The 12,551-nt window shown below is 35.3% G+C and overlaps 2 protein-coding genes across 2 annotated transcripts in view; one reads left to right on the top strand and one right to left on the bottom strand.

Moving 5' to 3' along the window:
- PPID (peptidylprolyl isomerase D) overlaps window positions 1-388 on the top strand; it is a 24,063-nt gene extending 23,675 nt beyond the window's left edge. The window contains exon 8 of the mRNA XM_012651910.1: window positions 57-388. Within this exon, the coding sequence (XP_012507364.1) occupies window positions 57-145 (89 nt within the window). The 3' untranslated portion in view covers window positions 146-388. The remainder of the gene's footprint in view (window positions 1-56) is intronic.
- A 516-nt stretch (window positions 389-904) lies between these two features.
- The window catches only part of ETFDH (electron-transferring-flavoprotein dehydrogenase), a 43,243-nt gene continuing 31,596 nt past the window's right edge, over window positions 905-12,551 (bottom strand). The window contains exons 7-12 of the mRNA XM_012651920.1: window positions 11,792-11,932; window positions 10,420-10,563; window positions 6,230-6,398; window positions 3,727-3,909; window positions 2,881-3,102; window positions 905-1,255 (exon numbers count right to left, since the gene is read on the bottom strand). Of these exons, the coding sequence (XP_012507374.1) occupies window positions 1,092-1,255; window positions 2,881-3,102; window positions 3,727-3,909; window positions 6,230-6,398; window positions 10,420-10,563; window positions 11,792-11,932 (1,023 nt within the window). The 3' untranslated portion in view covers window positions 905-1,091. The remainder of the gene's footprint in view (window positions 1,256-2,880; window positions 3,103-3,726; window positions 3,910-6,229; window positions 6,399-10,419; window positions 10,564-11,791; window positions 11,933-12,551) is intronic.

Below are 12,551 nucleotides of genomic sequence, written 5' to 3' on the forward strand. Positions count from 1 at the left end.
TGGTTATCTTATTTTTTGGATGTTTTGAGAAATAACTCGTATTGCATATTTTTCAGCTATCCAGGCAGAGTTGCTGAAAGTCAAACAGAAGATAAAGGCACAGAAAGATAAAGAGAAGGCAGTATATGCAAAAATGTTTGCTTAATAAGGATTCAGTTTTGCTTAAATACTATGTATTGATTGTATGAAGGCAATAAGAAAATGTAAGGGTTTTTGTCTATTATATATGATCCCTAATGTGTTTCTTTTGACACCTCAGTTCCCTGTTGTTTACAGTTTAAGAAGCACTGATGGGGGTTTGCTATTAATTAAAGTGTTTGAATACACTGAAGTTGGTTTTTAAAAAAATGGTTATGTGCATTATTTACAAAGAATAATGGTGTCTGGTCTGTTTTTAAACTCCTGAAGACACTTGTTGAATAAATAGATGAAAGCTTAAAAGTTTATATATTTGTATTGTTTCCCTCAATTCTTTGATGCATCTGTGGTTAGTTTGTGCTGGTGTTTTACACTTGTATATAATATGTATATACTTGTTCAGGGGTGGGCAGACCTTTTCTGCAAAGGTCCAGATAGTAAAAATTTTTAGGCTGTGCGGACCATGTAGTCTGTCACAACTACTCAACTCTGCAGTTGTAACTCAAATTTAGCCATAGACAATGTGTAAACAATGGGTATGGCTGTGTTTCAATAAAACTTTATTAGCAATACGTGGTGAGCTGGATACTGACCTCTGGTCTAGAGTATATGTTCATTTTTACACTTAAGACTTAAATTTGGCAAATCAAGTGTGTAATAAAGTCCAACAGTGCATTTTGCTGTTGGTACTGAATTTCTGAAGAACTGAAGAAGTAAGTGGATGCTATATCATTATTAAAGTTTTATTTAAGAGACATATTCATAATTTTTATGGGACAATTTTAGAAACAGTATAAAATTTTTATTTCTAATTATTTTGTGAACATTCTGATCAATAATATGCTGTAAGATATGCTGATACTTGTTAACCTCTAAACATTTTAATGTTAGCTTGCCATACTTTATTAAGGCACTGACTATCAAACATGCCTGCAAATGAAATTAGTTTCAGTTTACATTCCATTGTAAGCAGGTCCTCCTCCACCTTCGGGTACCACCCAGTTAATATTCTGACTTGGATCTTTAATATCACACGTTTTACAATGCACACAGTTCTGAGCATTTATCTGTAACCGAAATCCATCACCTTGTTCCAAAGGTACAAATTCATAAACTCCTGTAAAGTAAAAATAAATAATATTGAAGTCCCTAACTTAAAATTTTTAAATTCAGAAGTAGAAATTAAAGTCCTAGAAACAGTGGCTACAGAAACCTTGAAGGTTATTTTCTGAGTTTACTCGCAGAGAATATTACGAAGATATTGACATGTACTGTTGCTGTTAGTATAAATTACACGTCCATAATAAAAGAAGGTACAGTAGTATTTGGCTGAGTTAGTCTCACTAACAAGGGTACTCAGCACTCAGTCTTTGAGTCTCATCTACAGTAATCCCCGTTACCCACAGGGGACGTGTTCCAACCCCTCGTGGATGCTTGAAACCTTGGGTAATATCAATGCTATCAGCTGGAACATGTTTCTACTCATGTCTTCCACCCACAAATGCGATGCCGTGTCCATCTTAAGCAAGCACTTATCACACACTGTGGCTGTAACTTGCAGTTTGAGGTATGACAGCAAAACCATCATGAATTTTTTTTCCTCCTTCGCTATTTCCCAGATAGAAGATTTGTTCTTAGCAACCACAGTGTAGGATTTTTTTTTACTTTCCTTAAATTGAGAATTTTCACGTTTTTGCTTAAAGGAAGTGCTTTATGGCTTCTCTTTGGTATATCCGAATTGCTGGCATCATTTTCTTGTGTTTTGGGGCTATTATTAAGTAAAATAAGGTTTACTTGAACATAAGGCACTGTGATACCACCACAGTTGATCTGATAACCAAAGTGGCTACTAAGTGACTTAAGGGCAGGTAGCATCTATATAGCATGGATACTCCGGACAAAGGGATGATTTAAATCCAGGGTGGGATGGGGCAGGATGGTGCAAGCCATTATGCTACTCAGAATGGCATATGATTTAAAAGTTATGAATTGTTTATTTCTGGAATTTTCCACTTAACATTTTCAGACCATGGTTGACTGCAAGTAAAGAGGGACTACTGTATACATGCTATAGTTGAAAAAACATTAGATGCAGTCCTTACCCCCAGCGAATTTTAAAACCCACGATGATGAAAAAAAATGATTATTTTTAAAAAAGACAGTGAAGGTCCTTGCCCTTGAAGACCTTACTTACATTCTAGTCTTTCAAGAAAGTACTAATTTTCACATACCTGAATACCGTTTGTTCTACCACATCATTTGAGACCTGTTCCCTACTACTGTAATTTCAGTGGAAAACAACACTAAAAGATAATAGTATTCATGGTGAACTTAAAGTTTGGAACCATTTCCTTCGACTGAATGCATCCATAACCTATTTTAGCACATGCACCCACACACACACACATTATGAGCTGCCACAACAGAAATGACTTTAGAAAGTCACATGTACGTGCAAAGAGTTATTCCTTTGTGTTCCATAACCCATATCTTAGTCTGAGGGTAGGACCAGGAAAGGCTTTTTTTTGGAGAAATGTCATCCGAACTAGGCTTAATAAAAATTCTGTATTTTAACATTGCTGGTTAGAGTATGAGTTTCCTATAGGGAGCTTGATGTAGAGTCATTTATAATTTCCAAGCAATGGGAGGAGATAAATTATTTCTTAATGAAATCACATTTCTAAAATGTTTAAAGCAAATATTTATATTAATATTTAGGAATCCATGGAAGTTATTACTGACCTGCAGGACAGAATCGCTGTTCGGGCCCATCATATATTGATAGATTTCTATGTACAGGTATACTGTCATCCCTTAAGGTTAAATGTGCTGGCTGGTCATGTTCATGATTAGTACCACTCAGAGCCACAGAAGACAAGAGGTCAAAACTGATCTGTCCATCAGGTTTTGGATACTCAATAGGTGTGCAGTCTTTGGCTGCCTTGAGCTGATCAGAGTCAGAACCTTAAACAATTTTGAGGGAAAGATTTAATAAAACAGAATTTTGAAGTATTTTCTTACGCATATTCTTATAAAAACTTGAAAATATTATTGTACCAAAGAAATATGACTTTAGCCCTCTTAAAATAACAAGGCACTGTTCTCTTAAAGACATTGAATTTATAATTTCTGTACTTAATGTTTAAATTTAAGTTTGAAACATTAAAAGATCACTTTCTCCACTAATTAATGGATCCCACTTACGAATCTTTTTTTTTTTTTGAGACAGAGTCTCACTCTGTTGCCTGGGCTACAGTGCCGTGAGTCAGCCTAGCTCACAACAACCTCAAACTCCTGGGGCTCAAGCGATCCTCCTGCCTCAGCCTCCCAAGTAGCTGGGACTACACGCATGCGCCACCATGCCCGGCTAATTTTTTCTATATACTTTTAGTTGTCCAGCTAATTTCTATTTTTAGTACAGATGGGGTTTAACTCTTGCTCAGGCTGGTCTCAAACTCCTGAGCTCAAACGATCTACCCGCCTCAGCCTCCCAGAGTGCTAGGATTACAGGCGTGAGCCACCATGCCCAGCCTACTTATGAATCTTTAATGATTATAACATTCATATTCTGAAATATGTTTGAATTACCTTTATGTTTGAGAGTCCATGGCTCCATTCCTCTAAATATCCAGTAAAATATTCCAGTGTAAATCATCCCTCCGTACATACCCAGTATTCCGTGGCAGGATGGTCTTATGTTTCTAACAGCATATAGCTCTTTCCATACCCATGATTTCTTCAAATTGTCCTCATATTCTGTTATATGGAGTCCTTTTATCAAAAACATAAAATGTTAATGTGAACTTTCCTAAAGGTACACATAAAATGCTCTATTGTCAAAGTATTTTGCTACTAAATTATCTGATGGGTGAATCTTAAGTATATTTTTAAAAAACAAGTGGTTATGTAAGACCACACTGAAGAATCTTTCATCTACAAATGTTGGCATCTTCCACAAGACAACCATTTGATAGATATTGTTTGTTAATAGGCAGTAGGCATTTGATTTCTTATATTGGTGCATTGGAAATTAGTTTCAAATTTCAGTGAAACTGAAAAAGAACCTTAAGATAAAAAGTTCATGCTACCTATAAGAGTGAAAAATTTTACAATTTATCACTAAAACTACTGTCTATAATGGGTTGAAATGTATCCCAGCAAAAGTACATTTTGAAATCATTCTAACCTCCAGTACCGCAGACTGCAACCTTATAATAGTATGGTTGCAGATATATTGATAATTAGTTAAGATGAAGTCTACTGGAGTAAAGTGGCTCCCTAATCCAATATGACTGGTGTCCTTATAAGAAGAGACAGACACACAGAAGATAGCCAGGTGAAGATCGAGGAAGATATTACAGTTATATTGCCTAAGCCAAGGAATGCCTAGGGCTATCAGAAGCTGGGAGAGGCAAGAAAGGATTCATCTATAGGGACTTCAGAGAGAGTATGGTCCTGCCAACACCTTGATTTTGGACTTCTAGCTTGCAGAACTTGGAGAGAATAAATTTCTGTTGTTTTAAGCCACTCGGTTTATGGCACTTTGTTATGGTAGCCCTAGGAAAACATAGTAACTTAAAACTACAAATACCTAAAACTTGGTGCATACATTTAATATTTAAGGGGACAAATTGGTTCTTATTGCCACAGTCTTTCATGAACAACATATTGACCATACTCTTTCCAGTTACTGTTTCCTGTTCTGGCTCTACTGCACTTTCCTTCAGTCAGGCTTTAATCATCATCTTGTCTTTGGTAATAAACTGGCTCCAGTACTATCTATGTGTGGTACTATGTGTATATGATACAGTTAAAGTATGGCTAGTGGTCCAACAAGGAATGATACTTGACAATAAAATTAGGAAAAAGTTCTACTACCCAACCTCTGTTCTCTCTAAAGTACTCTCTTGCCTTTTTTTTTTTTTTTTGTAAAGAGACAGGGTCTCACTTTGTTGCCCAGGCTGGAGTGCAGTAGTGCAATCATAGCTCACAGCTCAAACTCCTGGGATCAAGTGATCCTCCCACTTCAGCCTCCCAAGTAGCTGGGACTACAGGTGGTTGCCACCACATCTGGCTCCTCTTGTCTTTTCTGTGTTCTACTTTATCTCCCACTCTGATACACTAGGCCTCCACTCCTACAAAGATATTTGAAGGCATAATCAGGCTGCATACTTCAACTAGTGGAACATTTGTTACCCGGGATTCTAATAAGGTTAATTTATTAAATATCTATTGAGTTGCCAGATGTTTTGGATTCACAGTGAACAAAGTCCCTACTCTCTTGGAGTTTTCATCCAAGTGGCATGAGACAAAGTTGATAAATAAGTAAATTACATAGTGTGCCAAAGGTGGAAAATGTGCTAGAAGAGACAGTGTTGTGGGGTTGGATGTGCTCGGTGTGCTGCAAGTAAGCTAGTATGGTCAAGATATCATGAGAGGGTGATATTTAAACAAAGGAAAGGGAGTGAGGGAGCCGGCCATGAGCAAAGACCCTGAGAGCATGCTTGGCATGTTCCAGGGACTGTAAAGAAGCCAGTGTGGCTGCAATGGAGAATAATGAGACAAAGTCAGAGAGGGGTGGGGAAACTCTGGCTTTGACTTTGAGAAAAACTGAGAATCACACTAGAGGGTCTGTTTAGATTAAGGATTTATTGAGGAATAAGTGCTGGCTGTTCCTCTCCACCACAGCAGAAGGGTCATATGCCTGAGCTCGTGAGGCTTGATAAGGAACAGGTGGCTGATTCTGCCTTCTACGAAGTTGTTCTATTTTAAGCCTAAAGATACTTCAGTACTTACGAGGTATCTTGTGTATATTACACGTATGCAATGTAAATGCAGTACTATGAAATTTGAAAGTTTCCAGGTAGATGGGACACTAGTACTTTTCTACTTTTCATGTGAATAAAACAGAACACTGTTGTAAAAATCTCTGACCGTAACTATTAGGAGTAGGTCATGTAGTTCACTTTCTATAGCATGCATCTTAATACTTTGTATAAAGTGACAGATACAATATATATCTTTTAACATCAGTTGAAGTAGACATAACCTGGCAATTTTCTTTCCTATACCTTAAATACGAATTTCTTACCTATTGTCTTTGATTGGAGATTTTCACTAGTTAGTTGATTAAAAATAGATTCTGCTGCCAAAATTCCACTTTTCATTGCTGTGTGGGTACCTTTGATCTTAGGAACATTCAGGAAACCAGGGCTACAACCAATTAGCAAACCACCAGGAAAGGTGAGTTTTGGTATAGACTGAGGAAAGAAAGATTCAGAATACATTTATTAGCTCAAATTAAATAAGCAAAACTGAATACTTCAAATCACAGCCTCTTAATAAGTCTTCTAGAGCTGTAGGGAAAGGTTGAAAAACATACGAAAATGAATACAGCAAAGGAAAAAACAGAGCAGAGCAGTTTTCTTTTTCCTCCCCTAAAAGTGAAGATTGGGACCATTACTGATTTTTTTTTGTTAAGAGTTTTTCCTTTTCCCTCCCAGACTGACCTACATGGGATAGATTTAAGATTAAAGTATCAACTTATTTTGAATAAAATGTTTTTATTTATGCATATCCATATCATAGTTAAAAACAGTCTCTAAACTTGAATGACTGTTACCTAAACTATTATGTAAATCAAAACCACAATGAGATATCATCTCACCCTAGTTAGAATGCTATTGTCAAAAAGGCAAAAAATAACATGCTGGCTAGGATAGGGAGGAAAGAGAACTCTTAGACATTGTTGGTGTGAATGTAAATTAGTACAGCTATTACAGAAAACAGTATGGAGCGTTCTCAAAAAATTAAAAATAGAACTACCATACAATCCAGCAATAGCACTAGTGGGTATATATTTGAAGGAAGGAAAAACAGTATGTTGAGATATCTGCACTCCCATGTTTACTGCAGTGCTGTTCATAATAACCAAGATAATGGAATCAACCTAAGTGTGTAGCAACAGATGAATGGATAAAGAAAATATGGTACATAAACACAATGGAATACCATTCAGCCATAGAAAAGAATGAAATTCTGTTATGTACGGCAAATGGATGAACCTGGAGGACATTATGTTAAGCGAAATAAGTCAGGCACAGAAAGGTATACACCACATGTGCTTACTCACATGTAGAAGCTAAAAAAAAAGTTGGTTTTATAGAAATAGAGAGTAGAATAGTGGTTACCAGAGGCTGGGAAAGGTGGGAGGATAGGGAGAGGGTGGTTAACATACAAACTTATAGCTAGATAGGAGGAGTATGTTCCAGTGTTCTATAGTAGCACTGTAGGATGACTACAGTTAATAATTTATGGTATTTTTTCAAATAGCTAGAAGAGAGGATTTTGAATGTTACCAGCACAAAGAACTGATAAGTGTTTGAAGTTATGGATATGCTAATTACCCTGATAATTACACATTGTTTATAGGTATGAAAATATCATACTGTAACCCCCCACAAAAAATTAAGTGGTCCTGAAAATTAAAAGGGCATTAAAAAATTGTGATTTGCTTTTACATGCATCCTGGATAATAAATTACTTATAAAAGATACTATATATCCTTTTTATTTTAGTTTGGTATCAGGGCTGGAAACCTATGATCTAATCACAGCATCACTACAATTAGCTACCATCCCAAACAATATTATTTTGATTAACTTAAGAATAAGTTGGATTTCCAAAATAAATTTTAAGACAGTTGTCTGGACTTCAGTATTCATTCTGATGAAAAAAAATGTAATAAAGGGTGGCAGTATGCTTCAGTTTAGCCATCAAAAGTCTATATAGAGCCCACAATGTAGCAACTGAACTAAAGATTGCACTATATAGTCTGAAAAGAAAAGGAAAGAGTCAATGCAGAGTTTTTCTTTTCTTGTTTTGTACTTTTTCTTCTCTAAGGGCTTCCTAAAGTAAGCCATGGATCTTTGTTGAGAAGGTGGTGGGGTAGTAAAAGTTTGGCTGATGATGAGAGGGACTCAGAGGAGTGGAGGCTAACAGGAGAACTACTGCCATCAGCTGCAAGAGACACAGCGAGCACTTTGTGGCTGTAGCTCTCATCAGTGATGGAGTTCTAACCGCGAGGGAAAGGTGGCGAGAAGCAAAACTCGGGGTAGGAGGCCAGGCAGAAGGAATGCTGGTAAGAGAGAAGGATCAGGGACCAGGTCCTCTGACAGGATATGTGGGGAATGAATTTAAGACTGTGGTTCTCAGACCAAACTCAACATTCGAACCACCTAGATAAAAAAGCATTAAATCAGGATCACAGGGCAGACAATGGGGAGAAAGAGCCTTCTGGAATGCTACTAGTTGAAAACAGATAATGGTTAGGAACTTGGACAATGACAATGATTTTCTCAAAGCTGTGGCTTTGTTGACACATAAGTTTGATTCAAGAACCAAAAGAGTATAAAGTTTAATAAAAGGATACAGATTGTTAGTTCGAGTTTTTCCAAAACAGGTGCTTCAATCCAAAGAATAAAACTGTTATAGTCCAAGGAAAATGCACGTTTTTAAGTTCTAGAAGGATCCTAACCAGAGTGGGCAAGGTTACAGGCAGATGGACATCTTGTTAGGAAACAAAGGACAAAGGAAAACCCATGCTGCGAAACGTATTTTGGGACAGTCATTAAACTATGGTTACAAGTAATTAGAAATCCACTAGGAAAGATGAGTTTTGGTATAGACTAAAGAAAGAGAAAAGTCAGATAATACTTGTTAGCTCAAAATAAACAAAATTGAATGTTCCAAGTTACTACCTCTAAGGTCTTCAAAAACTTCCTGGAAATAAGTTTCTAAACCTTCAACTAATTAAATCAGAAAATTCAAATAAAAAGGGTGTGTGTGTGTGTGTGTTCATCTTCCTTCCAATCTGCAAATTATCTTAGATGTTGAAGTGCACAAGGCAGATGTTTTAAATAAAAATCTGTATGTACTATTCAATATACTGAAATCTTTATACTATAAATTACAAACAGTAGAATTAGATGGATAGTATGTATTATGGACATTATTCAAACAAGTTTAATAGGCTATAAGGTATGCAATTCAATATATATTCTACCAAGTGAATTACTATTCTAGAAACAAAACCTCACGAGAAGTAATCCCATAACAACAGAATTTAGGGACAATGTTATTTTAAGATTCTAGTGATTACGATTTTACTTGACTTTATGAAATACTGCTATAGTAATAAAGTCTTTAGAACTTTACTTTTAAGGTTGTCAGCTTCTCCTCCCTCACCATTTTTCTATTATGTATTTGTTACTTTCATAAAAATCCAATTTCTAAAATAGTCCTAGATTCCTAAAGAGACAAAGGATCATCTTTACTTTACAGATGATCCCTTAGGGCCAGAAGAATTAAGTAACTTGCTCCAAAGCATTTAGTGTAAGTTTTACAGCTGATTTTTAGATCATCTTACCTGTCTGATATTATTTCTACAATGGTACTATCAGCTTTCATCATAGCTATCTAGGTCTTATTTCATTGTTTAATTAGTACATACTGAATACATAAACTACATTTGCTAAGATTCATTTTGAACATATACTAGAGTAGGACAATTAAGGTAAAGCTTAACAGAAGCCACCTAAAAGGTAAGAAAGTTACTAGGTAGTTGGGATGAATTAATTACATTTGCTGAAAATCAAATTTTCTTTTGAGTTTCCTGGTAGTTAAGAAATAAAGGGAAATATCTTAGATCATACAGTTTTTATTTTCTAGTTGAAAACAAACCAACCAACAAACAAAAAGTCCATGAATTTATCTCTAGAGATCAATATATTAAATCAATGGTGTAATTTAAGTTCTGTGTGACATGTTTTTATAAACACTAGATACTTTGCTTAAATTCCTTAGATTTTCTTCCTATGAGATAATATTCCATTTTTTTTTTCAGAGACAGGGTCTCACTCTGTCACCCAGGCTAGAGTACAGTTTCACAATCATAGCTCACTGTAACCCCAAAATTCTGGGCTCAAGCAATCCTCCTGCCTCATCCTCTTGAGTAGCTAGGACTACAGGCATGAGCCACCACACCTGGCCAACTTTTTAAAAATTATTATTATTTTTTGTAGAGATGGGGTCTCGTTATGTTATCCAGATTGGTCTCAAACTCCTGGGCTCGAGTGATCCTCTCTCCTTGGCCTCCCAAAGCACTGGGGTGTGAGCCACTGCACCCAACCTAATTTTCTATTCCTTACCTAAATTTGTTATATTACATTTTGAATTCTGAATTTATACTAAGAATGGGAATACAAACGTTGGAAGAGTTACCTGAAAGCCACCTTCATTGAGAGCTCTGGCTCCATATGCAATCCTTTTTCCACCTTCCAATGTTGGCCGAATACTGGGATGGTGTTTCCATCTCTGGAACTCTCTGAATGGACTCAGGTATGGGTTTTGATAGTCTAGGCCAACCTTAAAATTTTATATTTAAATTTGATATAGTTACACAATCAGACATTTTAATTAAGAATTATATCAAGGTAAAATGTGAGAAACGTTTATCAGAAAACATGTTAAATTTTGTGTACTCAAAGTATTTGGACCAATTATGCACTAATGCAAATTTAAATAAAAAATATATAAAGTCTATTTGGAAAGAAAGGGTAAAGAAAAGGATACCATGTGTTTATAATCAGCAGAATTTTGAAAATTTAGATCACATTAATAAATCATTGTGCTCTGAAGATCAAAGTCCAAATTAAAAAATATCTGTAGGTAAGTATTTTAGATTATGTTTCTACAAAAGGATTTGTAAGGATTTATTATACATTTATCAATACCAATTCTAGAAATAAACTAATAATCTATACTACAGTACTACTGGGCAAAAACGAAGAAAAAGGACATAAATCACACTTAGAAAAAAAGAAGACAAGAAATGTAGAATGTTGTTTTACAAGGCATTACCAAAGTGCTAAAATTAATAACCACACATTTTTCCTTTGATAAGATTAAGTCACTGGAATAACTACCCAAAGGTGATGCAATGAATACTTGACTTGGGGGTCAAAAAACACCAATAATGCACAAGTTTAACAATGTGTCATATAATAGTCTAACCATAACACTAAACTACAATAAAGCTGCCACCAGTTGCAAGGTGCAGAAACTTACATTATTTTTCTATTCTTCGTAGTGTTCAAGATGTAATTTACTGCCAAAAAAGGGGAAACTGCTTGTGTTTTAAAAAAGTTTTAAGTTCAAACCCAGTGCTGATTTCATTTTCAGTGGCAGCATGCTACAGTGGAAATGGGCTTTGAAATCAGACAGGTTCAGGCATTTCTGCCTGTCATTTAATGTATGTATCCGGGAAAGTTGTTTAGCTTACTTCTCATCAGTAAAATAAGGAAAAATAAGGATACCTATTTCATAGGATTGTTATGAAATTTACTTACAAATCTCAGTAAAGCATCTAGCTGGTGCCTGGAGTATAGTAGCTACTATTACTAGACCTATGTATATTTAGTAGACTAATGACTATAACAGCCATAAGCGATTTACATATCATATTGATAAAATTAGAAAGTAAGGTTTAAATGAAAAAAATTTTACATTCTCCAGATTCAAAACCCTCATTTTATAACACTGACGATCCTATAACTCTAACAGTAGAATTTTCCATAATGGGAATATAACTTACCACAAGACCAAGAGCTACTAGTGGTTCACCTTCATTTAAATGATAAAGGAAAGAGCCTCCATAAGTATGTCTGTCCAGGGGCCAGCCAACAGTGTGATCTACTCTCCCGGGTTTCCACTTCTTTTCATCAATAATCCATAACTAAAACAAAAACAAAAACAAATCCTGTAATATTTTTAAATGTTTTTATGTCACCGCAATGCATACAACTTGCCAGGTTTAATGTCTTATTTATGAAAATTTTAAGTGAAAAACTGTAACATGAGAAACACAAGAAATTATTTCATATCAAAGAAAATTACATCAAACTACAACGAGTTGGAGCAAAGAAACGGGTCAGAAAAGTTATGAAATCTTTAAGACATTAATTAGATCCTCAAATTGGTAAGACTTTCATGCCATTACAGGAAACATCACCGAAAAGAAGAGGAAAACTTCTGAGGTACTGTAGTGTTCTGTCTTCCTCTGGGAGGTAGCTACACGGGGGTGTTTACCGTGTAAAAATTCACTCAGCTATACACTTAAGATCTGTTACTTTATAATACATATGTAGTCTTTAGTAAAATAGTATATACCCTCCTATTCTTCAATAAAATAGTTTGCCCCCCAAAATTGAAGCAAATTGTTCATCCTATTTTCAGACTTATAAGTTTAAAATTTTAAACAATTTCTATCTGAAATATTATCTAAAAATCAGATAATATTATGTGCAATCTACCAAAAGAAGCCTTTATTCACAATATAATGAATCTAGTTATAT

Source organism: Propithecus coquereli, unplaced genomic scaffold, assembly GCF_000956105.1.
Source record: "Propithecus coquereli isolate 6110/MARCELLA unplaced genomic scaffold, Pcoq_1.0 Scaffold376, whole genome shotgun sequence".
Lineage (NCBI taxonomy): Eukaryota > Metazoa > Chordata > Mammalia > Primates > Indriidae > Propithecus > Propithecus coquereli.